The sequence below is a fragment of the Drosophila elegans genome, unplaced genomic scaffold (assembly GCF_018152505.1).
Source record: "Drosophila elegans isolate 14027-0461.03 unplaced genomic scaffold, ASM1815250v1 contig_149, whole genome shotgun sequence".
NCBI lineage: Eukaryota > Metazoa > Arthropoda > Insecta > Diptera > Drosophilidae > Drosophila > Drosophila elegans.
In genome coordinates, this window is record NW_024545513.1 from 12336847 (window position 1) to 12362687 (window position 25841).

A 25841-nucleotide genomic window follows, 5' to 3' on the forward strand; every position below is an offset into this window, starting at 1 on the left:
GTTGGGTTGGGCCTCCGTGTGCGTGCGCCCGGTTAATGCACATTCCCAAGATCGGGGAATTGGGGAGATGGAGGTTGTTTTCGGGTCGGGAGGTAGGCGGTCGGGTAGCTGGGTAGCTGTGTAGGGGGGTGGTTGGGTGGTGGAGCGGTTCAGCCGCTCAGCGGCTCAGCAGCGCTCCCGCTCTTTGCGGTCGTCAGCTGATGACCGCCGCTGTTGCGGAGCAACTGCAGCTGAGCCTCAGTCAGTTTTCAGCTGAGCGCTTCAGTCGAGAAACGAGTTTCATGCCGAACGGACGCTCTCGCTGCGTCAATTTCTCGCGGTAGAAAACTAAGGGAAAAGAATTCGAATTCGCCAACTTTTGTTTATTTACATACGTTACATGGCTTTTTAATTGGCTACGCGCGAGTGTACGACGTATTAGAGAGTGTGTGCAAAATAATTTGCTTTATTTTTTTACACTTTTTTTTTACGTTCGAAAGTGCCTACCGAAAAACACAAAAAAAAAAAACCACTAAAAAAATAAAATCAAAAGAAAGATAGATGGATAGAAAAAGAGAGTGTGTGAGAGTGTGTTAACCTGGGTACAGGCATTATGGACCGATGCATGTGAACTGACAGGAAATAGAGCGCCATTAAGCCAACAGCACATCACATCACATCAGAAGGCGGTTAGAACCATGGAAAGACGCGGCCCAAACAGATTTGCTAATTGAGGTCGTTGTCTAGGTAAGTTGTCAGTTTCTTCTGGTTTCCGTTTTGCAGCAGCTCTGAAAAATTCACTTACGACCACTGCAACACAACCAGAAATAGTACCACCAACTAACTACGATCTCCGATCGCCAGATAAAACTCCAAAACGGTAAATTATGCCGGTGTGCTGGGGGCAAAAAACTCTTCTGGGCTGCAAAATTCACAAAATTCACACGTTGCACAGTGGGATAAAAGAAAGGGTTTTACATAGGCTAAACATATCCTTTTAGAGTAAAGCAAATAAATTCTGTTAGACGGACAATTACAGATTTGTCCGTTGACCGAAAAGATCAAAGTTTTTATGCTCTTGACTGTTTTAACTGTGTGCAGTTAAGGATATTGAATTGTTTTGGAATCCTGAATTTCACAGCACAGAAACAACCATTGAAGCATCGACACTTTTCCACCTCAGGCGGAGTTTCTTTATTTTTACTTTCTATTATTTTATTTGAAAATTTCACACGTTCCACTGTTAAATTTCCTGCATCTGCATACGTGCTTTTCAAAGTTTAACACTCGATATATGTATAGATGTGTATTTGATCAGCCGTATCCGTTAGTTTCTCCGACGGTTTGCTATTCTAGGTTTGTTCTGTTTCGACAAGGCAACAAATGTTTTGTTTTATTTTGCGTTCATAATACCCCGTATTAGGAAAAATTTCACTAGTGGAGCACAATGGTTTTGTTCGCAAGGAATATACAAAAACTACAAATAGTTTTCTAATCTATAAAACATTTAAATCTAAAACCTTTTATTAAGATCTCGAACTCAAAGCATGTGATTTCACCTGTATAGGCATACTTTTCTTTGGTGGCTGGGAAATTGCCCCATCTTTAAGTGTTGTGGCCCCAAGGTGCCCTGCAAAAGCGGAAAATCAAAATGACAGATAGTCGGACTTCGTCAGAAGAAAAAGCGACTGAGTCAGCAGTGAAAGCAGCGTATCGGATTGGATTGGCTTGGATTGGATTGGATTGGATTGGATTGGATGGGATTGGATCGAAAGCTCTTTCGGTGTCGAGCCCACTTCCTCGTCGCCGAACCTTGGAGATCATCTGAAGATCTGCGGGGTGAGAACCAGAACGCCATTCCATCAGAGGCTCGCCTCTGATAATATAATTATCCAAATGGGCAGGCGGCCACATAACTGAGCGGCAATCAATGGTTTATGGCCATAATGATGCTGGTGCGATCGGCGATGAAAACCACAGCGGAAACGGCATTATCGCGGCTTTCAACTATCGATCAAAAAGGCAGGCAGTTAGCTATGTAAGGTCGAAGCACGGCGGCTAAATGCATATTAAGTAATTTCCAGCAAGTGAGAAACACGAAAAAAACGAGATAAAACGTAAATAGATACTTGTACGGCTCTATTTAGCGCATGTTTCCTTTTGGAAAACATTCGCAGCATGTTTTTATGTGTTATTATTGTTTTTTTTTTTGGTTCCGCTAAGGCAAATGGCAAGTGCAAAAATTTGTTGCGAAAATTGATTAACATCAAACTGGTTGGCGATGGAGATAGTGAGATGGATACGTTTGGAGCACCCTCCTCTGCCCATAAACTCGCAAATTTATGAAATTGCTGGTCAAAAGTTTTTAATTGAATCTCACGTAAAAAGTAAAAAAACATAACAAAAAAAAGTAAGACTGGGAAAAAATTAAATAAAAAGCAACGCAAACAAAAACGCGGCGACAAAGACAACAAACGGTGATGATGATGATTGGGACATGAAGCTCGAAACTGCTGAATTTTTGATTTTTTTTTTTTTTTGTATTTGTATATTTGTTGTATTTTTTTAATTTTAATGTACACATACATAAGGGGGTTTATTATTTGGCAACTTTTGCCCAAGACTTTTCACTGAGAAACCAAGCTCGGCGATCAACTGGTAAACTGGTTTCGCAGTTTATTGAATTTTATACAACATTTGCATCGCTCCAGCCGCCGAACAATAAACAATTTCAATAAGAAAACAAAAAGATGGTCGCTCGTTGAGTTTGCCCAAGGTATTTGACCCACCAGAGTGCGGCAGTAAAATCAGCAGTAGAATTGTTCTCATTCTCATTCAGATTCTGATTCTGATTCTGATTCTCACCGCCACGCAATAAGCAATAAGTAATAAGCTCGGGAAGAACAGAACCAGAACCCTAACGAAAAAGCGAAAAAGTGTCAGCACAGCAAAGCAGCAAACAGCTGCCTTGAAAAGGGGCTTAAGTACCCAGCGAGATTTTGAATGCGAACAAAAGACACAACAAATAAAGTCTAGGGTTACCATTCACTCAAGGAATCTGCGCCTTATTTCCCTTCCGATTCAGATCACTCTCTTAGGCACCACCCCCTCCCTCGAAAAGCCCCCTGTTGGGCACCATTTCTGTATCCCACTTTTTGTACCTGTCACTCTGCCGCGCGCTCCTCTCACTTTCGTTCGGTTTTGGGCTGCCCGGGTGATATGAAGGGCCTTTCTAAATCTTTAATGGCCAGTCGCCGTCGATGATTCTGTGTAATGCGTTATGTACACAAAACTGCTTCAAGCTGCGGAACAGATGCGGGAAAGATAATAGGACTGAAAGTTTAATCGTTATCTCTTTTGTATTTATATTTTTAAATGAACCTAACGACGTAAATAAGCTGTCATTAGGTTCTATTAGAAGTAATAATCTTCCTGCTCAATAGGTTCTTATAAAAATACATAAAAACAAAACTATTAAAAAGATAATAAACAAATAAATAAGAAAATAAGAAAATGCACAACTTGGCAATCCATTTAATTTATGCTAACTAACATATTAAAATATTTTAAAACTCATAAAGGTATTACAAGGGTTCTTAGGTTTTTCAACACCCAAATTCCCACCTCATCTGTTTTCTTTGAATCTCCGACGCTTGTCTAAAGACTTCCTCTATGATCTATGGATATCATGTAATGCCTCTGTCAGGGGGTACTTGAACTTCCATTCTCCATTCTCCGTTCTTGATTCTCCATTCTCCAACTGACGCTCCGCTGGCGACGCTCACCGAACAATGGAGTTCTTGTTGTTGCTGCTGCTGCTGCTGCTGGATTTCCACTATTTTTGTTCTGGGGGCCCCTCCGTATACCGCTCCCTGTGCATTGTCTATATAATCCATGGGGCACAGAGCCCATACATAGTAATTAGAATCATGCACGAGCATACCTTTGGCTGTCTCTGTATCTATGTAACTATGTATCTATGTATCTGGTGTTCAGAGTTCGCTGACTGTGACTTTAACCGTTGGCGTCTGCGCCTCAGTCGTTAATTTAGGCTCCGGTAATTATGAGCGACAGAAGCGGACCACTTCCCATTTTCCCCAAAAGCAAATCGAGTCGAAGAATTTGATTCGGGATTGAAGATAGCCAACTCTGCTGTTCTACTGCTATTAATCACTGGAGTTGGTCAGTTGAAAATTCAATTTCGTGGCCACAAAAGTCGACAAATTAACGTCTTTTTAATTGCTCGTGCTGTTGCTTTTGCTTGTGCTTTTGCTTGTGCTTTTGCTTTTGCCACGACAAAACATTCAACAAACAACAACAACAGCAACAGCAAGACCAACAATGGCCAATTGTCATGTGAAGTCGTTGAACTCAAGAGCCCCCGAACAACCAGAGTTTATTTTCCCCCCTTTTCCGTCCGAGCTTTATATGTTTTCATTTTTTGTGGTTTATCCATGTTAAGAGCCGGGGACATCACAGTTATACAATAGATCAGCTGCTGATCCATCATTTTACCCCTCCATTAAGTTGTGAAACAAAAGCTGCAGTTTGCCTTTGGTAAGACCAACACAAAAAAAAAAAAAAAACAAAAATCAACAAAATAAATGTACAAAAAGAGCAGCATTTGACTGGGCATGACCTTGACAAGGGCAGCCGCTCAGCAAACGTGTTTGCTCTCTAAGCAAACCGGTATGCTCCCATCATCCCCTCCACTGCCCCCAGCGAACTGCTGATATTTTATACTTTGGTGACGCTTCAAAGATTTTCCAACGCAAAAATTGTCACACAAAACAAAAATAGACGAGCAAGGAAACAGAATTTTTACCACGTGCCAAGTGGGAAAACTCGAACATGCATCAGACCATCCAAGCAAAACACAACAGATGAAATGGAATTAAAAACTTCCAAATAAACAGGCATGCATGAATAAACAAATACAGTTACATCAACAGCAAGACCATAATTAATTTAAATAAAATTATGTACATTCTTGCTTAAACATCAAGTCATATATTCTTGCTTTCGAAGCATAAATACTATGTTTCATTCTTGCTTTAAAAGTAAAACGAGTTTTTTTTTACTGTCAGGATTAGATTTTAGTGGCCATTTTAATAAGTTAACTACAAAATCTTTATGTGAGCCTTAAGGCTATGAAAGTTAGCTGGCTGAAATGAATAAACATTAAGAGAGATACAAAAAAAATGTAAGATTAAGTGCAAAACTTAACTTAAGCTCAAATAAAGAACAATTTAAGGCAACAAAATAGGCAATAAATTAGAATACGTTCACTTTGACCAATAAAACGAGTTAAATTTCCTATAAGTATAGCTTTAAATACTTCGCAGCTCTTGAGCAGTGCAACAAATTGGCCAAATAAATGAAACTGATTGCAGGGTGCAACACTCCATAACACTAAATCTAAGGAATTTAGTGCTATTGGTGTGCCCCCAGCTGTGTGCACATATGCTTGTCTAACAATTGCAGTTGATTTCTTGCCGCTTCTTGTTTTTCCTTTTCAATTTGCAATTCGACTCAATTGTGCCGAGTACGAAAGCGTGAAAAACTCAACGGATCCAACAAGTAATAATGGGAGTTGACCGGCCACTGACCACTGGATTGTATTGGCTTTTATTGGACCTATTGGACCTATTGGACCCGTAGTGCTGGAAAAGACAGTGTTGAAATTAGCCCTATATTGGGTTTTTATTTGAACTTGAAATGGGCGGCGATATTACCATCTTACAGGTCGGGGGCCTCCAAATCACCGAACCATGATTTCTTTCGCCAGCCGGGACTTGCATAATTTTATATTTTTACCTTTTAGCCTTTGTTTACTTTGATTTGTGTTATTACTTAATTGCTTTGAACCTGAAAACTGCTGACGAAAATAAAACAAAAAAACTCTAATTTATAGCGCGTCTTTATGCAAATCTTTGAGGGCATTTACATATGATTTTGTGTAAATTCTGGTTTTCGCGGTGATTGTTTTCTGTTTGGTTTGGCTGAAAATGCAAAACACGCGCGTTGTTCACAAAAAAAATTAGACAAAAAACGCGTCCAGCTCCAGTTGACTTCATTGTCACCAAAAAAATGAAAAAAAGCGTGTTGACATTGAAAATGGTCAAAAAGAAAAAGGGGCAACAAAAAATGAAAAGAAAGAGGAGAAGCCCAGAAAGCCGAAGAGTTGAAATGTGATCGCATTGGGGCAAGTGGGTCAGCATGAAATCCATGAATGTTGGGCAAGGGCCGCAGACACCCGAGAAGACAGCGCAGAAGACTGCGGAGAAGACTGCGCAGAAGACTGAAGGGAAGACTAGGGAGAAGACGTGCGTGAAATACGCCCCAAATGCACAAAACATATATAGCCATATATTGTATAATCATAGCAAATATCGGTACGTGATTTGGCTGGAATATTTGTATATACTATTGTTGTAGGAGGAGGTATTCAAAACACTTGGGAAATGCCCAAAAACAAAAGTTCTGTTGTTGATATTGCCTTGTTTTAAAGAACTTACACGTGGAATACTAATTACTCATAATTCAAAAACAATGAGCTATATACTGGAATTCAAAATGTGCCTATTATTTCCCTGCAATATGTAATCAATGAAAGTTATAGAAATAACTATTTGATCAATCAGTAAGGCCCTCGAATTCCTAGCTTTTTTCTCTGGAAAACGTTTTTATTATAGGTATAATTTGTTTATGTTCCCTGCCATATGTGACTTATCAATCTATTTTTGTAGTAGGTATATACCCCACCATATATGAGCTATGCCCCTGGGAAATCCCTGCACTCCCACAATCGAGTGCACATTTCGCCATCGAGGCAATCGCACATAATACAGATAGCAGCAGGGCCCGATCGATTGAAATCCCATTGGGTTTAGCTAATGTCCAATGTTCGATGCCTGAGGACGTGCCTCACATGAGCGAGAGACGCTCCCAAAACACACATTTCGATCATTGTATAATCTCGGAGACGGAGACGGAATAGGGGACTCCAAGACCTGGACACTTGGCGATATCTTGAGCCGGGAGCTACGTGACATGACTGAGGCATCGGCGGGTCTAATCTTTTATATAAGTGCTGGCTGGAATTCCATTAGCCGAACTCCGAAAAATAGCGAAAAGACGAAAAACGAACCAGAGCTCAAATCAAGCGGCGCTTGCGTGCTGCAAGTGTTGCAAGTTGCAAGTTGCCAGTTGCCAGTTGCCAGTTGCCAGTTGCAAGTGCTTCCTGCTCGGAGGAGGCATGCAACACGCATCCAGTCGGGAGCGGAGTGATCAGTGATCGGGGGGCCTTGGCCAACTTGTTTGGCCAGTATGCGAATCCGGAGAGAGAGACTTGTTGTCGATACTTTACACTTGGGGAAAAAAATTCCTTTCATATAAATGTTCATATAAATTATATCTTATTTATAAAAAAATGTTTCCTGATTATATTATTTTCTATGTTTAGGTACTTGTGGTGCAAGGTTTAACGACGACCAGACTTTTTGGAAGTTAAATATTTAAAAACATTGATAACTGAACCAAAAATTTGATTTTGTAAAATCATTTATGTTTGTTTCTCAGCAGTTTCTACTTAAGTTCAAGATTTGTTCTCAATTTTACATTTGTTTTTTCCAGTGTAGGTTGGTTTTTTGGGGCAGAAAGTAAAACCCGCCACTTGCCACAGCTGTTTTTGGCCAGATCTGTGTTTTTTTTTTGTTTTTTTTATTTTTTGGGCCAGGTCCGAAAGTCTGAGTGCCTTGGGTGCAGGTGACATACTTTTCTCAGCGGCCTGTCCTAAAATAATTTTACTTTTTCTTAGCCGACAACTGGTTGGCTAACTACTTTCTCTGCCCTGATGGTGGATGGTTTCTTGGCTGGTTTCTTGGCTGGATTTCTTGGTGGTGGCATTTCTTGGCGGATTTCTTGGCTGGTTTTCTATGGGGTCCATTTCAAGGTCAGCGACAGTCGTGCCCGTAGTTTCCCACAATCCAATCCAAAAGCTGTGACTTGCATTCGCAATGAATCTTAATGCCAGCCAGATGATGGCCATTATCCACGGATGCAAATATATGGCTGACAGTTTTCGAGTCTCGAATCGAATCCGTTTCCAAGTCCGGGCAATGACATTCATCTGGGTTTGTTCCCCCTCGCTTTTTTATACACTTTATATCGCTTTATGTGTACTTTGGCTTTTTGTTTAGCGGAATCAGAGTCCGAATCGCCACTGCATTCCGGTCGGCGTGATCTCATCCACTTCTCGACTGGTCATCCGGCTTCTGGAGCGGATCGCCTGGGTAATCGGAGATCCTCCTCCCGGGAAATGTTGCTCTGAAATCGATCCGAAGGGGGTTAGCAGGTGCTCACGGCTCGGAACTTGGCATGGATTTCAGAAGAAAGCAGATATAACAGATTATATATGGTTGCCCCAAAAAGGGGATGGCTCTTAAATCTTTAAGATGAGATTGATTTCTTTTCACTCGAGGGATTTTCTTCAGCATATAAACATAGTTTAACAATCACTCGTAACTTAAAATAATTAATAACACTGTACTGACATTGATTGCATTTCATTTACAAATTTATTCAACCATATCCGTTATAACCGTTATCTAACCAAAATTTAAAATACAAATTTTATTAATCATTATAGAACTTAGGCACGAACTTTAGGAAGCAGGCCACTTTAAAATCTAATAAAAATTATTAGTTTTTTTACAAAAGTTCGGCTTTCGCATCAAAAGAAAGCAAGTCTACTTTTGGAAAAAGGAAGGGCCAAAAAATAAAAATGTACATATATTCAAAGTTCGTTTGTTAAATTTGGAGAAGCTTAGAAAATTTTAACTACACTTAAAAAAAGCACCTGAGATATACTTTAATGAAAAATTAGTGCACTACTTAAGCTAGTTCCGTTTCGCGACACATTCCATTAGCTTTGCATTTTTGTCATATTTGGCCAGGCCGTGTTCACCCACTAATTGGTGGTTCGGCGGTGGCACCTGGCCACCTAGTTACCCATTCAGCTGTCCAATTTCATTGATAAACATTTGCCCATTTGCCCCACCCTCCCAAACACACACAAACAAAAGCACACACACGCACACACACACAGAGATATTTGTATACCCCTTGAAAGAGAGAAATAGAGAAATATCTTGAGCCAAGGTGAGCCACATTTGGTCGATTCGGTTTCGATTGGTTCAATGCACTCCACCCAGTGGTGCAGTGGTGCACTCAGTGGTGCAGACGCAGACACTCCACTCCACTTTGCCACTTCTTTCGGCGCCTGGTCATGTCCACAGCCACCAATCCATGATCAATCGGTGCAAATGGCCAAAACGAAGTTAGCCGCATTTTTGCCCCGGCTGCCAAACAAATGCAGATACTTGCACTTACGGATATACAGATTCGAAATACTTATTCAAGATACAGATACGTGCATGGCTGGATGGCTAGATGGCATGGGCGGCAATTGTTCAATTCAAGTGGCAACCGGTTGGATGCGACGCGCAATTAAAAAGCGCGACCAGCCAAGGCAATCTAACTACAGTTGAACAACTTTAAATGAAACTAATTTAGATGTTGAAGAAAAAAAACTTTTAAATTGTCTCAAGTTATTAGAAAAGCCTTTGAAATAATACAAATCCCGTATTTCTATCCCAATATATGGACATTTTTTGTATTTTAAGCACTGAAATATATATTTTTTTCTGCGAACATCTTTGAGCAAAAGAAACCATTTAAAAATAACGATTTTTTATGATATTACAGTAAAGGAATAGTATAACGAAATCGGCGTAATTAAGCATTGTACGAAAAAAAAAAAAGTATCTACAAAATATATATTTTTCTTAGGTCTTGTCAATTCTTAGAGGTTGCACTGTAAAACTAACTTTAATAAGGTGAGGCGAGCTCATCTCTGTGTGGGACTGGATTGGATTGAAATGGAATGGTTAGCTTAGATTGTGGATTGGATTGGCGACCGTAGAATGGAGACGGCAGATTTCAGATTGCAGATGGGATTGGGCCGCGCACTTGTCGACGATTTCCTGTCATTAGTTTGGCTGCATGTCAAGGTTGTTCGGCAAGGCAAGGCAATGCAATGCAATGCAAGGCAAGGCAAGGCAAGCCCAGCAGCAACATACATATAACATACATATATGTAGCAACATTGCAATGTAGCGATGTGGCAGCAACATGCTGCATTCGATGGCTGCAATTGTATCTGGCTGCCACAATGCAATTAAGGCAGTGCGTTAAACGTCTTTCAAATGAAATGCAAGCCAGTTATTACCGAAGTAAGAAAGCCGCTTTAACCAGAGAGAGAGAAGCAAAAGTTGCTAGTTGCAAGCAGTTGCTGTTGCTGTTGCTGCTGTTGCTATTGCAGCTGCATTTCATTTCGCTTCACTTTCTTCCAGGCAGCAGTTTTCCAGCTCGTTTGGCTGGTGGGCGGGGTTGGGGATTTTAAAAAACCGGCATCTCCGTTTGCAATGTGGAAAATGCACTCTAACAAATTATTATGAGCAGCACTTGGCTTGCAATTGGTTTTGGTTGTGTGTGTTGCTGTTGTGTACGTTGCCGCTGTTGTTGCTGCTGCTGCTGCTGTGGTTGCAACACTCAAACACCCAAAAAATAATCATAAAAAAAACCCGATCTTGACAGGTTGGTTGGCTGGCTATGCACCGTTGCCGTTTATTGGGCGGCATTTTCAGTGCTCTGCAGTTCCGATAAAAAACTATAGAAACACTTGCAGGTGGTCAGATCCACAAAAAGGTAGCCATTCAATGAGGGATTTTCATAGGCAAAAAGTGGCAGTTGCTATGTGCTATTTGTTTAAAGGAAAACAGTATAAGAAAAGCTTTTATTCTAGAAATTTACAAGAGAAATACTATAACTTTTAGAAATTATAAGTTCCTAATAATATAGAAGTTGCTCTAATAAAATACCAACACTTTAGCTGTGAATTATATATTTGTTGGAAATTTACACAAAAAGAAATACTATAACTATTTGCAATTATAAGATCCTAAGTACCGATTAGAATTATATTCCCGAAGTATAACTGCTGTTATTTAAGTTAAACGGATTTTAAGATAACTTAATTCTAGTTATAACTCTCTTATAATTACAGACCCTAGCTAAAGTCCACTTAAATCAAAGTCGAGGAGAATCTTGGCACACAGCTGTGCTGGCAAAAGTTCAAAGCTATAAATATTTCATAGATAAAGTAGTAGTATTATAGCCGCTATAATAGTCGCTATACGTATAGAGTATGTTATACAAGATGGTTCAACATGTGTAAGTGGATATCTCCTGTCGCACTCCACATTCGCTAGCATGTGTGTACGCAAATGTCTGTCGCAGATTGAGCCACATTGAATTGAGCGGACGGCTGACTGCACTTGCAAACGCAATTGCGACCGTAATTGAATCAGCTGCTCGGATCTTGAATCGAAATCATCGCAAACGCATGCAACTGTCAGTTGGGTTAAAGCTCTAAAAAGATCGAGTGCCAAGGGGTTACAGCTCCAGTCTGCATACTGCATACTCCATACTGCAATTGACCCCATTCTGCAAACTAATGACTGACGTCAGAGTTGGAGTGCAGGCCGATACACAGGGAAAAAATGTGTATCTGATAATATGATATGAGTTCAGATGACATTATGATCGATTTAATGAGTGTTCTTGCAACTATGAATCGATTTAATAGCACAAATTAATATTTTCTAAATTATCTATTTACTATTTCATTCAATTTTATTTTATAAAAAGTTTTTATGGGCTAAATTTGTAAGAAAAGGGCAAATATCATTTTGTTTGAAAGAATAATGTATTTTCTTTAGGGTTATTTTCTGACGCTGTTGAGCTCAGCATACAATTTTTACTAATAACACTTTTTTCCAAAGGTACGCCTTTGAAAATTGAAAACTTTGTTTTTACTTATTTCAATATTTTAGTTAGATATTGATTTTTTTTCTTTTTGACTATAAAACTGATAAATATTTTTAATTCTGATTGCCATGAGCTAATTAGCATTATTTTTAACACAACAAAATATATAAGGCTGAGCTTTTTTTTCAGTGCAGTATAGCCATAAAGCCACTAGGGCGCTGACAGTTGCCTGTGGCATTGATTGAAGTCTAATTAAAGCGAGACATGCAAAAAAAAAAATGAATAAAAGGGCCACGGCTAACGGGGCTTGTTGTGGCCCCGGTATGTAGATCAACTCTTTTCTTACCTATGCCATGCATTTTTCTTCAATTCCTCCCCCCCTCCCCACGGGAAAACATAAACAAAAACAAAAACAGTGAAAAGGAGGACTACTTTTTCCTAGGCGTGCCGCAAAATATTTATGAAAGATTTGCCTCGAAGAAATCTTTCGAACCGAACTGAACCGAACCTCCGGCAGCCCAATGATCATAACTATTATTACGCTGATCATATGGTTCCATTGTCGAATTTGCCATCGCGAAACTTGTTTACGGCTTGTTCTCTGTGTTCTTCTTGCCGCTTTTCGGAATGAGTTTGTGCCACTTTTCGCAACAACTACGAAAAAATGAGGCAAAACAAAGAGAGAAGAGCGAAAAGAAAAAAAAACACAAAAAAAAAAGAAAAAAAAACAGCACAAGAATTCCCCCAAATCGGGGTCACCAAGTACCAGAGAGGAGGTCTTTGTCTGCTGGCTGGAGAAATGCCTCAATGATATGTGCTCGCTATTGCTACACATATCGAGATCTATATGGTACACGAGTGATAGCAACGCCCCCGTCTGCGAAGAAACCTTCGCGACGACCGAAGACACGACTGTGTTAAGGTTGAGGTTATCACAGACCCCAAAACGTGCCCAAATAACAACAAATAAATAAAGAGATATAGCTACAAGTACATGTACAAGTACAAGTACAAGCACACAACGAGTGCCAGATGGTATAGTTTGTCGGTTAGTTAGTTTGGCTGTTCCAACGATGCGGTGGCGCCCTCGAATAAACATCGCTCATATCAGCCGAAAAAGTTCTGTAAGCCAGGCAAAAATTTATTGGAATTCTTTGCGTACACTATCGAGGGTGTTTTGATAATACAGAACCACTAATATGCGAGTCAAACAGGCCTTAAGTGATCAAGATATTGCCCGACCGAGCAAGGAAGTCATGCTAGTTGCCTGCGATATCAGGTGGGACCCTATAATAATAATCGGAGCCCTATAATCGCCAAAGTCCCAAATAACCCCTTGAGAGGGTATTTACTACCCAAACAAATCGATTGTTTGCCATTGAACAACTGGGTATTTGGGAAACTTTATATATCAGATATACACCAAAAATTGATCAAAATATTATATATTAATAAAGTACATATTCGGTAGGACATTTTTAAGTATTTTTAAGTAAATCTTACATAGGTTTTTTAAAAACTTCAAAAAGCTACTGGGTTTTAAATCTTAAAATGAAAAAACAATCATTTGTATTAATACTATTTTAGGTAAGATTAAGCCATAGTAACGAAAAATTAAACTTAAAGAAAGTTAAATGTACAACACCAACATTTACTTCAGCATTTAATTAAAGTTTTTGCCACCCTCCATCGTTTGACCGACCTAACAATCAACTAATTTCGGTTTTCTGAGATGTTCGACTTTGATAAAATGTGTTGCACATAATTAGAAGTCAAATAGAAGAAGGTGGCACACACCCTATAGCGTAAGTCTCTTGGAATGTCCATTTATGGTGGTTCACCCATGATGTCATAAGAGTGCTAGTGTGCGTGTGCGTTTAGGTGAGGCTTCCTTCCTATTTTTTTTATTTATGTGTTTTTGTCTTTGATTTCTTGTCGATGGGTCGAAAATGGTCACGCATTTAGACGTCGCCACTCCTGCGAGTGAAAAGCGTTGGCGGTTTTCTTCTGCTTATTTTATTATTAGCGCAAGGAGCGCCATCATAACATTAAACCACTTAAAAACTAAAAGGAGGTGGTGGTGCTCCCACGCCGAATAGTTAACTGCGATCGAAGGTCGTCAATCAGAACGCGAGACTTGCGCAATTCTGCCGACGCTGCAGTCGACGCAGCTCATCATCATCTGTCTTATGCAACGCACTTAGCTGGAAGTTTTAGTTCAGTTGGCCCAAGTGCGGCGACAAGTGAAGATACAGATACACCGAGCAACAGATACCAGATATCGGAGTGAAACACGAGTACAGTAAAACTGCTATTCCAAGAACCCTCGAAAACTTCATTTTTCTAAAATGATCTTTTGGGCATTTTTCGAAGTGTTTTTAAAACAAGCCTTTTAAAATTCCAGTCTTCAGTGAAGGATTCAAATTCCGTGACACTACAGAATCTAAAAAAAAATATTAAAGTAAACTTGTTGAAATTTTTTATAAATGAGTTCAAAATTTTAAAAATAAACTTCCAGTAGGAAAATGTTTAAAACATTTAACAATAATTTTCCAATCAGAAAATTTAAAAATATTTGGCATGCACTTCATTGTTATTCCTTTCACCTTACTTTTTTTTTGTTGCTCCTGCTATCATTTGGCATGGTCTGATAAGATAAAGCAGCAGCTCCAATTGGGATTGCTGAGAGGGAGAGCGCAGAACAACGCTCTTTTTTTGCTCTACTATTAAAGAGTTACCGTTGCTTTATTATTGCCACTATTATTGTGGTTATTGGTGTATGTGTGTTGGTGTTCGGGGTTCGGTTTTCCGTGTGTGTGCGTGTGCTTTTGTGTTCTATGCATAATTTGCGCGTTTTTTGTTTTCAGTTTTGTTAACGTCGTCGTCGACGCCGCCTCGCAAGGAAAGAGAGAGAAAGCCAAATCAAAAAAAAATACAAAAAAACAAAACCGCTAGCACCGCAGTTAGTACGCAATTTTTTGTTGTTTTTCAAGTTTACCTTAATAGCTGAGTTCTAGTGTGAGTGCATTAATTTATTTCTGTTTATGACAACGTGCAATTTGTCGAACAACAACACTGCATTTAATGGCAGCAAGTGACGAGCAAAAGAAAGCTACAAACAAATGCAAATTGTGAAGTGCAAGGAGTGGTTCGTCACGTACATAGATCGGGATCCTAACCCATCCGTGGAAATAACTATATATACATATGCCATATAGACAGCTGTGTGCAAAATCATAGTAAAAAAAATACAGTTACATTTGGAAAATTTCAAGCATGAACTTTCGTAAATAAACTTTAAATAAGAAATTTATACAAATTCTTCTATAAAAAAGTTTAAACATTTTTCCAAAAAAAATAATTTGTTTGCATATTTTCATGTAAGCTTCAAAATCACGTTTTTTAATAACTTGAGATTGTTCCACCACTAGAATTTTGACCACAGCTGTAATTGTTTGCCACAAACGAAACAGTAGTCACAGATGCAGTTGTTATATTGTTATCTGTGTGAAATTAACGGAAAACTTGCTATTAGCCAAGCGTCGGGCGATTTGTTTTCAATTAGCCAAGGAAGTTGTGCTTTTAGCCTGCGGGTAATAAGCGCAAGAACGTGGCTAATATTGTGTAAAATTGTCCGCATATCGATTTTTACTACCTCACTTCTTTGCGGTTTCGTCATATTTAAACATATTTCAACCCGGTACCGTTGCCTACTATGGACTCTCAATTCTTTACCTTACCATTTCTTTTTTGGTATCTTCTTTCGAATATATTATGCCATCAATTCTTTTTATTGTATTGTTCTTTATGGTTATTATTTAATTGATTATTTAGCTTTGCTCCCTAATTTCTTTACTTTTGGACTTTGAAAAAGAGAAGAAAGGCTTAAAAACTAAAATTGTTTCTTTTGTTTGGAATAATAACATAAAGATAATTAATAAATTAATATTTTACTTAGTTCGATTACAGAGAAATAGGTAATCTTATTTTTGTAAGTAAAGGGACTGGTTCTGTAGATATATTAAACTTAATCTTTCATTGCTTTCTATCCTTGGTGAATTTTTTGAACTCTTTGAGTACAACGAGTACAACCAACCTCCATATTACCCATGTATGTATGCATATTAATCGTTTGAATGGGCTTATATGGTTTCTAAAAAAAAACTACACACGTCACAACCCGAGACATTGAAGGGTGCAAAGTACCATTGGATCTCCCAATCGAATGTCAAACGTACAGGTGCCATCTTCTGAGCCATTAGAATTTAGCAGCGGTACGTGATAACTGGCACTCATATGGGGCACAAGCACCTATATATATGTATATATATATATATTATATGGCATGTAGTATATACTGGTGAACCCGAGGATCGGACATTGCAGAGCGAAGCGGCCTAATCAAGTGGCTCAAATTGCCGCACAAATTGAAATAGATAATGGCCCGCAAGTGACAGCGGCGACATAACGACGAAGACTACGACTTAGCATATTCGGTATTAGTCATGCGTATCACTCGGCTGATAACTCATAACAAACCAAATACAAATACAAATTTAAGCTGAAACAGAAACAGAAAAAAAGAACAGATAAAGTTGTTGCAAAACAGGCAACACGGTGACTCGAGAAAGTCATTCCACAGGTGTTTCTGGCTATATCGACTTACCAGTCTACCAATCTACCAGTCCAAAGAAAATTTGCATAGCCGTCTAGTTGAATGGGTGATGATTATCGAGAAACAATGATGAGCACAGGCACCAATAAAAAATTCCCTCACGTCGGTTATCCACCATGATATCATCGTCTAACTTTGGAGCAACATCAAGTCGAATCACTGAATGCAATGCCGAACTTCAATGTCAGTGTCATCCAATTGAGCTGCAAAAAACGAAACATCTACATATGTATATATTTAAGTCCATGATGGAGCGATCCCCCGACATTCCGGCATTTTTCAATAATCACATCCGAAGCCACAGAGCCACAGGCCATTAATCATCTTCTATTTGCACTTCTGATTCGCCTTATTTAAACATGGAGCGGTACTTCAGCCCCCCCAAAAATAATAATGCCTACATTTATTTAGGCACATGTGTAACGGTAGAAAGTTGCCAATTTTAAGTGTACACATAACGGTGATACTTCTCCAAATGGCTGAAGACATTATAGCCCTGAAATTAGCATTCGATTATGGGAGTCTTAGTCTCTGTCAGGGTTATCTAACCCAAACACCCTGTTGCAGAACCATAAAGATCCAAATGAGGAGGGCTTTAATGGGTTCTATTCAGAATCTTAACTAAAGTTATTGATATATTCCGAACCATAAATAATAACAGGTATAATAAAATCGTAACTATTTCTAGCTAATTGACATAAGTGATGATGTGTCTTTAGGTATTAGAATTAGTGTGCCGTTTATTTGGGAAAACCTTTGGTGACAGATAATAACTGTCATAAGCAGAAATCCCTTGAAACCGAGTGGGTCTAATTCTTATATTCATTTATTTTGAAAAGTTATACTATACTAATGTAAGAGCCCTTCCCTTGAGATTCACATTTTCAAAGTCAAAGATATAGCTAACTCGTGAGTCCTCAATGTTGCTGATCAATCAAGTTCACACAACGATAAGTGGCGATCTGATTTCGCCAAGTTTTAAAGACCTTGTTTCGGGGCGATCGAATTGATAAGCTCTGGGAAGTGGGTATCGCTCCGAATCATTCGTATTCCACGTTGTACTGCACGTTGTATCACTCGTGTGAGAAGGGAAAATCGATAGAGGATTACTTAACCATCTCCAGTTTCAATGTGCCAAAGCAAATAGTTTAATTACGTCTGATTGTTCAGCTGCATTTCACAGTTGGCTCTGATTCATCGACATTTGAAAGCTATGCGCCATATAGTAGGCCATATATATAGATAATCGAGAGCTTATATATGGTCATAAATTTGAGCGCACTTATAAAGTTATTTGCGGTAAGAAATGCGAAATGCGAAATGCGTATATCCCAACCGTATAATGGCGATAGGCAAAGTATAAAGTTCACAGACCATCCGAGGGCAATTTAATTTTTATTTCAATTAGCCGGTTCACAAAGGCCCCCAAACACTTAACGCTATTAGCCAAGCTCATTATTTTTTGGCAACACCACACACAGCACAACCACACTAGCCATGTTTACGGAACGTGATGATTTAAGGCGAAAACCAAAATAAAAAACATTTTTCATCGTCGCCTCATGATAGCTGAGGAATTTCGACTTACTCATGTTTATTTCAAGGGGAACTTTAGTGACTGACTATAAAAGCCTTTGGGCCAAAACGAAAACAAAAACAATGCGGTATTGATAACCCGAAACAGGTTAGAAGAGTTTGGTAAACCGACTGGGAAATACCCATTGGATAGACAAATGGGATCAATGAAAACATAACGACCGCTTAAATGAATGATTACCTTTAATATAGGTATGTTTATTGCATATTGGATGAGCGAGAAATGGGAGGCACTCAATCGAATTAAAAGGTTTTTATGAAGAGTACCATGTTGATCTCAAAACCCTATGGGGTATTGACTCTTTTTGGCGAATCCATGGGGATGGACGTGACGACTTCATGTCGAGTTTTATATCTAATTAGGCTGCCTAATAGTTCGTCTAATTAGTCGGGGCTGCTCATTAAAAAGTAAACACAAATCGATTGGCCACAGGCAATCACGAAAAAACATACAGCACGCTTAATAAGCGTAATTCCATTGCGGTTTAGCGGATATGTTGGCTCAAATAAAGACTTAATTACAATCTTACTTTAAAGCTGGTAAAACATTGCCAGTATACGAAAATCTGAAAAGCTTACTTTTTTTAATCAATCATCACCATCAAGTTGTTCGAGTTCATTCTGAATTAAATTATTGTCATTTAGTGTCATTAAATCTGTCTTATTTGTCGTTCAAAAGGTTATTTACTGAATTGATTTCTAAATTAAGGGAAACCATGCACTTCCTGTGGGAATTACTTGCGATTAACCTTACTGATTTGTAATGCGCTGTACGCTTAATTAAATTGTATATATGTTCGTGCGTCGGTAGCACAGAAAAAAAATTATGATTAGTAACAATACATTTAATAATTTAGTATTTTTGTCAAGCTTTTTGTTAATTTTTTTATTTAAGTATTACAATAAGTAAACGTTTGCTCAAAACTTGTAATTGTATCATGTATTCAACAGAAAATGTATAATGCATTAAAATAAGGCGAGAGAATAATTTAAAAAAATATTTACTTTTGATTTTGATTATCGATAGTTAGTATGTATGTTAGTATATATTCACGTGCACTTGAGGATATTTCTTTAAATTTTTTTTCTGTGTACAAACAATAGAACAAGTTGGTGCTGCAACAATTGCCCGTAATTTGCATGGTCGTACACTCACACCGCTGCACCACCTAACTATGTCATTAGAATTTACTACTGAGTAAACAGAGCCACGCCCCCTGCCATCCACCGCCCCCTTCTTTTTCCTATCTTGCCTATAATGCACATACATACGTAAATATGTATGTGTGATGAAGTCGCCTTCGCGATCCGCATTGTGTGCAAATGAATCGCACGCGACATAAAACGCCCGCAAGTCGCGCGCTTCTCATTGCCGCCGACGATTTCGATTTTCTTGGGCTTATCGCTTTGCTGCTTCACGAGTATTTGGGTATTTGTGTGTAGTAGTAGTAGGTGTGAGCCATTAAACAACCTGGCCGACAATTAAGCACTAAGCCAGGCGCAAAAGGCAAATAGCAGGCAACGGAAAATACAAAATTAATTGATAAAGCAAATACATACGTAACATACGTAGCTAAATCCATCAAGTCGACTTTGAAACATACTTTAGTAATCGAAATTGCCGTATATTTTCGGGGGCGACCAAGAAAGCTCTTTTCTTTGGGAGAGGGTATTATGGATGTGAACGTAACTAGAGACAAAAAAAACCACGTATGTTTGTGTATATGGTGGTGTGTATGATAAAGAACCAAAAGGAATGCCCAGCCAGTACCCCCTCCCCCCGCTCACCATCATCCTTATCAACCTGAAAACTGAAAGCTGATAAGACGGAGCGGAGCGTCTTTTGTAATCGGGGCGCTTTTAACTCGTTTTCTTGCCTTTTTTTCCACTTGCAGATTTCGCAGCGCACAAATCGCATGCCAGTTTCTAGCATGCTCTAGGAATATTACGAAACCCAACCGAAAATTTAAGGCGAAACCAGAACTGCACAAGTTCAGACACGTTTAAAAACGAAACCGGAAACGGAAGTTGGTGCAGGTAGAAGAAGCGGAGAACGAGTGAGAGAGAGAGAGAGGGAAACATTTCGGAAGCCACGCCCACAACAGCATGAGCAGCATGAAGGGCGGCTTCTCCACACTAAATCGCTGGTTTGGCCGCAAAAAGGGTAAGTAATCAATACGTCAGATAAAAACTTTTACAACGTCTTCTGCAATAACTTTTAATGAACCCTACTAAAAGTACCCAACCCTTCCAATAGCTACTTAGGTATACTTTTCTATTATCTATTTCATTGTTTAATAGCAACTGTATTCATTATTTACTGAACGAACGTTTGCGGTTCAAATAGTTAATAAATAATACAATTAGTTTCTAATACCAATTGTTTTTGAAGACGTTCTGCTATTCAGCATTCATCTGTCCTAAAATTAAAATATTCAATATATTTTGCGTATAAAAAATTGTAATGGATTTCTTTTTAAACCTCTTAAGTAGCTTGAGTTACTTGTGAAAACCCCTTTATTTTATTCATTAAGTAAAGAATTCTCACTTTTTATCCATCAGACAAATCCGGCACTGGCAGCTCCTCGATGGGCAAGCTGTCCAAGTCGTCGACACAGTTGCACCATTTGTCCACGGACACGGACATCAACGAGACTAGTCAGCTGGAGTACAACCGGATAACCCCAGTGCCCGCGGCCACCAGCAATGCGCCCTTCGAGCAGACCTTCCGCATCACCGTCCTGCTGCCAAAGGATCAGCTCTTTGTGACCCGATTGGGAGCCAGGGTTCCTCTGAGTAAGCTCCTTTCGCTCGTCAGCGAAAACAAGCAACTGGATGCGGAGAAGTACGAGTTCCGGAGTCCAGGTAAGGGGGTAAACAGAAAAGCCAGAAAAGGTTTTCACTTTCGACTTGTGATTGGAATAGTATGTTTGTCCGTATAATAACGCCATCTTATTGGGAATTTAAAAACCAACTAAAGTTTAAACTCTAAATCTTTCTCATATAACTCCTGAAGTATGTATGTTAGAGATTTGGAGAAATGTGTACCAACAAAAATTTGTCCGGTTAAGAGAGCTGTCCGCTTAAGAGAGTTTTATGTAATTTTTTGGCTTTTAGATCTTTAGGAAAGCTACATTTAAAGTTATCTATTCATTATATTTTTACTACGCCAAGTCCTATTACCCTCTATTTACAGAGAAGCCAGAACAAATTTTCACTTTCGATTTGGGATTGGAAGACATTGCTTATCAGTATAATTACTTAATTTTCTTAATAGAATTCCTGGTTCCGTTAAAACACAAATGTTATATTTGAGCTTTGTCTGCTTTAAAGAGTTTTGTTTACCATACAAAATCCCGAAATGTGAACTGCAGAGAATTGTAAATTCCTTACAAAGCATACTACTATTACCCAGTACTAATGAATATTCCTCTTCCTTTCAGTGGATGCTAGTCAGGTGTACAGTTGCGAATCGACGATCGGAGCAGTGGGTCTCTCGGAGATCCGATTGTGCCACAAGTCGGAGTCGTACGACAACTTCAATCCGGATGTGATGCACAAATTCCAGCGCACCGGAGTCGCTCGAGATTCGTTGAGCAGCAGTTCGGACTTCAGTAGCAGCCGGCACTCAAAGGTGACGGCCAAAACGCCGAGTCCCTACAGTTCGAGCAACTCACTGAACTCGATGGACTCCACGGGAATGAACTACACCCGTACCCCGGTGGTGGTGCCACCGGCAAAGGTATTGGCCCCGCCGCCGCGCAAAAAGCGAGCGGCTCCGAGGCCACCAAGCCAGATTTGTATCCCCGAGCAGTCTGTGCCGGATATTCCGGCCGCTAGCTTAAAAAGCGAGCCTGCCTATGCGGTGATTATCAAGCGACCGCAGCTCTGCATGTCCACGCCAAATCTCTCCGGTCCTCCTCCGGAGTTGGACTGCAACGGCAATAGCTCAAAGTCGCCGGAAGAGGACTCCGCCGATGGTCATTATGCCACATTGGATCTGAAACCTCCGGTTGTTGGGGGTCCGGAACCCACGCCCCGAAAACGATTGCTGCAGATCAAGAAGAAAACAGCTCCGGCACCACCGCCAGATTTCCAAAACGGTGGTGATAACATATCACTGGCCTCACTTCCGGAACCGGTGACACCAACCCCGAATAGTATGCCGCAACCTGCTCCCAGGATTACAACACCTCTGCCAATTGTACCCACTGCCAATCCTCCACTACCGCAAATCAATGGGAATATGAACGGTAATGGAAATGGAAACGGAAATGGAAATGGAAACGGAACTGGAAATGGATCACCACCACCAACAAGCAATGGAAATGTGTCCAAAGTAATATTAAATCGAACTCCCACACCGGAACCCCGATCTTTGGGCAGTGCCACCGAGGATGATGACAATGATGCGGCTTCAAAGCAAGCGGATTCCGGCATTGGAGAGCCAGCACCATCGCCATCGGCCTCGCCTGAACCGGTGGCTGACACATCGCAACAGGAGTCGAGTTCCGAGGACGACGAGGCCATAAAGGTGTACAACTTCAAGCTGTGCCAGACCTCCAAGAAGGGTGAGCAGCCCATTGCCACCAGTTTGGCGGAACTGGCAGTGTTGACAGCCCACGAAGTCGATGACGAGGAGGAGGAGGATGAGCACCAGGTGGAGCAGCAGCAGGTGACCAGGACCAATGGACACATGGCCACACCCAGTAGCGAGGGTTCGCTCTCCTCGTGGAATTACTCGGTGCCCATATCGCCACCGCCAGACTTCTCCGACCAGCAAATGCAAAAACGCAATGCGGCTGCGCTCAGTCCTGGCTCGCCGCTGGACGAGATCGTGGATGAACTGGCCACCATAATCAATCAACAGCGTCTGGACACGTTGATTAAGAAGCAGCCCGATCCACGGCTGGCTGAGATTGAGGCAGTGAAACCGAATCGATTGGCCAATTTCAGCATAGCCACGGCCAAGAGTACGACAAGGATTGGTCGGGCCGACTCCTTTCAGGCAGTAGGATCTGGTGGAGAAGTGGTGGAGGTAACCTCAGCCGGCGGTGGAGGAGACTCATTCCTGAGCCTTCGCAGCACTTCCCATCTCTCGCTGAACAAACTGGAGCAAGCAAATGGCATTGGCTTGGGTCAGAGACGCTCCTCCAGTGAGCTGAGCATTGGCGAATCACCTTCGCTGCAAAGTCTAGAAGTGATCAAGACCATCTTGAACTCGAGAAAGAACAGCCTGGCCGAAAGCGGAGGAGGCAGTGCATCATCGCCATCGCCATCGCCTGTTACAGAGCAACCAAAGATCGTTAAGGAGCTGGAAAACCTGACCAAAGAGAAGCAGTCATCAGTTGATAATGGCGCTGGGGCCATCAGTCCTTCTCCCAATGGCATTCCTGTCCAGAAACAGTCGACTCCAGAAGTTGAGAAACCATCATCTCCCGTTCTCAAAGTTGTGCAGCAACCTGCTCTTATCCAGGATCAGAAACAGTCACCTCCTTCTCCTGTCCCAAAGCAATCACCTACTCCAATGCAGAAACAGCAGTCGGCTCCAGTTGAGAAGCCTTCATCATTGCCTCCAGTTGTGGGAACTGCACAGGAGCAAGTGATTCCCGTGGTTCAGAAACAGTCGCCGCCTGTGGCCAAGAAGATGTCACCTTTGCCAGCTCCGAAGCCATCTCCTCCGGCTTTTATCAAGGCACCGGAACCATCGCCTCCTCCAGTTCAAAAACTGTTGGTTTCGCCAACAGTTCAGGCGATCAAAGGGGAAGAAACCATAACACCTCCGAATTCCCCAGCGTCACCAGTCACCAGTCCTGTTAGCCTGAGGAACCCCGAAGTGCAGCCAAGTCAGCAGATTGAATCCGCTCCAGGCTCCAAGCCTCTGCCAACTACATATCGCTATTCGGGGCCACCCAGCATCAACTTTGCCACATGGAGCGAACGACCCAAGTCCACGGTGGCCATCAAGAACGAAGGCGACTATATCTTTGGCGGGGCAGGCAAATCCAAAAAGGTGACCCCAACGCCACAGCCTGCCAAGCTCACCATCGAAGTGGCTTCACCCATTTTGCGGATGGGCATTCCCCAGCGGAAGGAGTACCACGTTCCCATTACGGTTAAGCCACTGAAGGATGTGAGTCAGGAGAACCAGGAGCAGCAGCAGCAGCAGCAGGTTAAGCCGGAAGTTCCGGCACCGGTGGCGGTGGAAAAAGAGCAGCAGCAGATCCAAGAGGAAACCTTTTCGGTTCAAGTGAAGCTTAGGACGATGGTGAAGCCTCAGGAGAAGCCGCAGGTGCAGGTCCAAAATCCAATCCAAAACACACAATCTTCTACGTTGCCGCGTCCAGCCAAAAGTAATAGACTCACTCTGCCCGCTGGCCAAAGCAACTACCAGGTGACATCCAGCTTGGCCTCCACTAACTCCTTGCCACGCCCTGTTTCGAGTTTGGAGAGAAATCGACCAGTGGAGGCCAATCCTGCTCCTGCTCCGTTTGGACAGAATACTTTGCGCCGCACGGGATTCAAGGAGCGAATGTTGGCTAAGGAGCAGCAGGAGCAGGAGCAGGCCTTGAGAACAAGAGTGTCCGTAAATGGAACCAACACCGCCACTCCTTCTCCTCCTCCTCCTTCAACTCCAGCGGCCACGCCCACATCCCCGCCACAAAAGAAACCAGCACCGCCAGCGAAGAATGTGAACGTGGTTTTGAAGTCCACCAAAGTGGAGTTGAAGCTCCAGGAGCCGGAAACCAGGCCGGTTAGTCTACAGGTCAAACTGAAGCCCACATCCCAGACGGCGGCTGCCACGCCTTCGCCGCCTCCACCGCCTGCGCCACAAATGGTTCCGGCTCTGAAACCCGTGAAAACGAACGGCGCACGCATTGGTCCCACAACGCCGGATCCACGTTCCCAACTGTTGGACGCGATACGGAATTTCAAACGCGAGGAGCTCAACCGATCCTGAGTTATCGAACATAATATACTGGCAACAATCCAGGCACAAAAACCAGCGCACAAAGTTATATATTTTTTAAAACGTTAACAATAAATTTTGTGTTGAATTTGTAAATAATTTCGAAAAAGCCAAGATTTAGTAGAACTTTTTTTTCAACCTAAAACCCGCGCTTTAAAAGCCTCTAATATCCCCATTTTTTTTTAACTAATCTTAGTGTTTTGTTATGAACTATGTAGTTTTTTAATACTTTGTTTTAGTCATTAGGTCACAAGAGGAACCCAAAAAAAAAACAAAAACAACATAATGAAAAACGAAAAGCGAAAAATTAATCTATATATATATTGTATTATGCCTATATAATATTTCGTATGTCATAGTGAATTATAGTAACCAATTTTCTAACCAATGGGACTGGTCTACTTAGTCGTGTCAAACAAACAAAAAACAAATTGTAGCGAAAGCAAACAAACCCAAAACCGAGAGGTAATAATGCTAATAAATTATTTTAAAGCAACAGCAGTTTAAGCTTTTAGCGCTCATGTATATATATATGGCATTGTATTAAACTGAATAAAATATAATACACAATTTATTAAAGCTGTTTTTATACTTTTGAATAAGGTGTCTAAAAAAGGTAAAAGGTTAAGAACCACTTAAAAAATATACAACTTTCTTCGATTAAATGCTATACAACAACTCAAATTGTTTGCAGTTTCGAATTCATCAATGGCCTGATAAGATAACACA

General features: G+C 40.8%; 1 protein-coding gene across 3 annotated transcripts; it reads left to right on the top strand.

The window, feature by feature from the left end:
- Window positions 1-274: 274 nt before the first annotated feature.
- On the top strand, window positions 275-25686 carry LOC108137134 (flocculation protein FLO11). Of its 3 annotated transcripts, none has more exons than XM_017258683.2 (4): window positions 275-726; window positions 20038-20306; window positions 20705-21007; window positions 21586-25686. In XM_017258683.2, the coding sequence occupies exons 2-4, from the start codon at window positions 20249-20251 to the stop codon at window positions 25101-25103; spliced, it is 3879 nt and encodes a 1292-aa protein (XP_017114172.1). In that variant the 5' UTR covers window positions 275-726; window positions 20038-20248; the 3' UTR covers window positions 25104-25686. The 3 variants fall into 3 exon arrangements, with proteins under 3 accessions (XP_017114172.1, XP_017114173.1, XP_041563871.1); XM_017258684.2 differs by lacking the exon at window positions 275-726 and adding an exon at window positions 14757-14833; XM_041707937.1 differs by lacking the exon at window positions 275-726 and adding an exon at window positions 19831-19852.
- Window positions 25687-25841: the final 155 nt, after the last annotated feature.

Coding starts and splice junctions, on each gene's coding strand:
- LOC108137134 (XM_017258683.2), top strand. CDS start 20,249: ATGAGCAGCATGAAGGGCGGCTTCTCCACACTAAATCGCTGGTTTGGC. Junction 20,307..20,704: donor CTGGTTTGGCCGCAAAAAGG/GTAAGTAATCAA, acceptor TTTATCCATCAG/ACAAATCCGGCACTGGCAGC. Junction 21,008..21,585: donor GTACGAGTTCCGGAGTCCAG/GTAAGGGGGTAA, acceptor TCTTCCTTTCAG/TGGATGCTAGTCAGGTGTAC.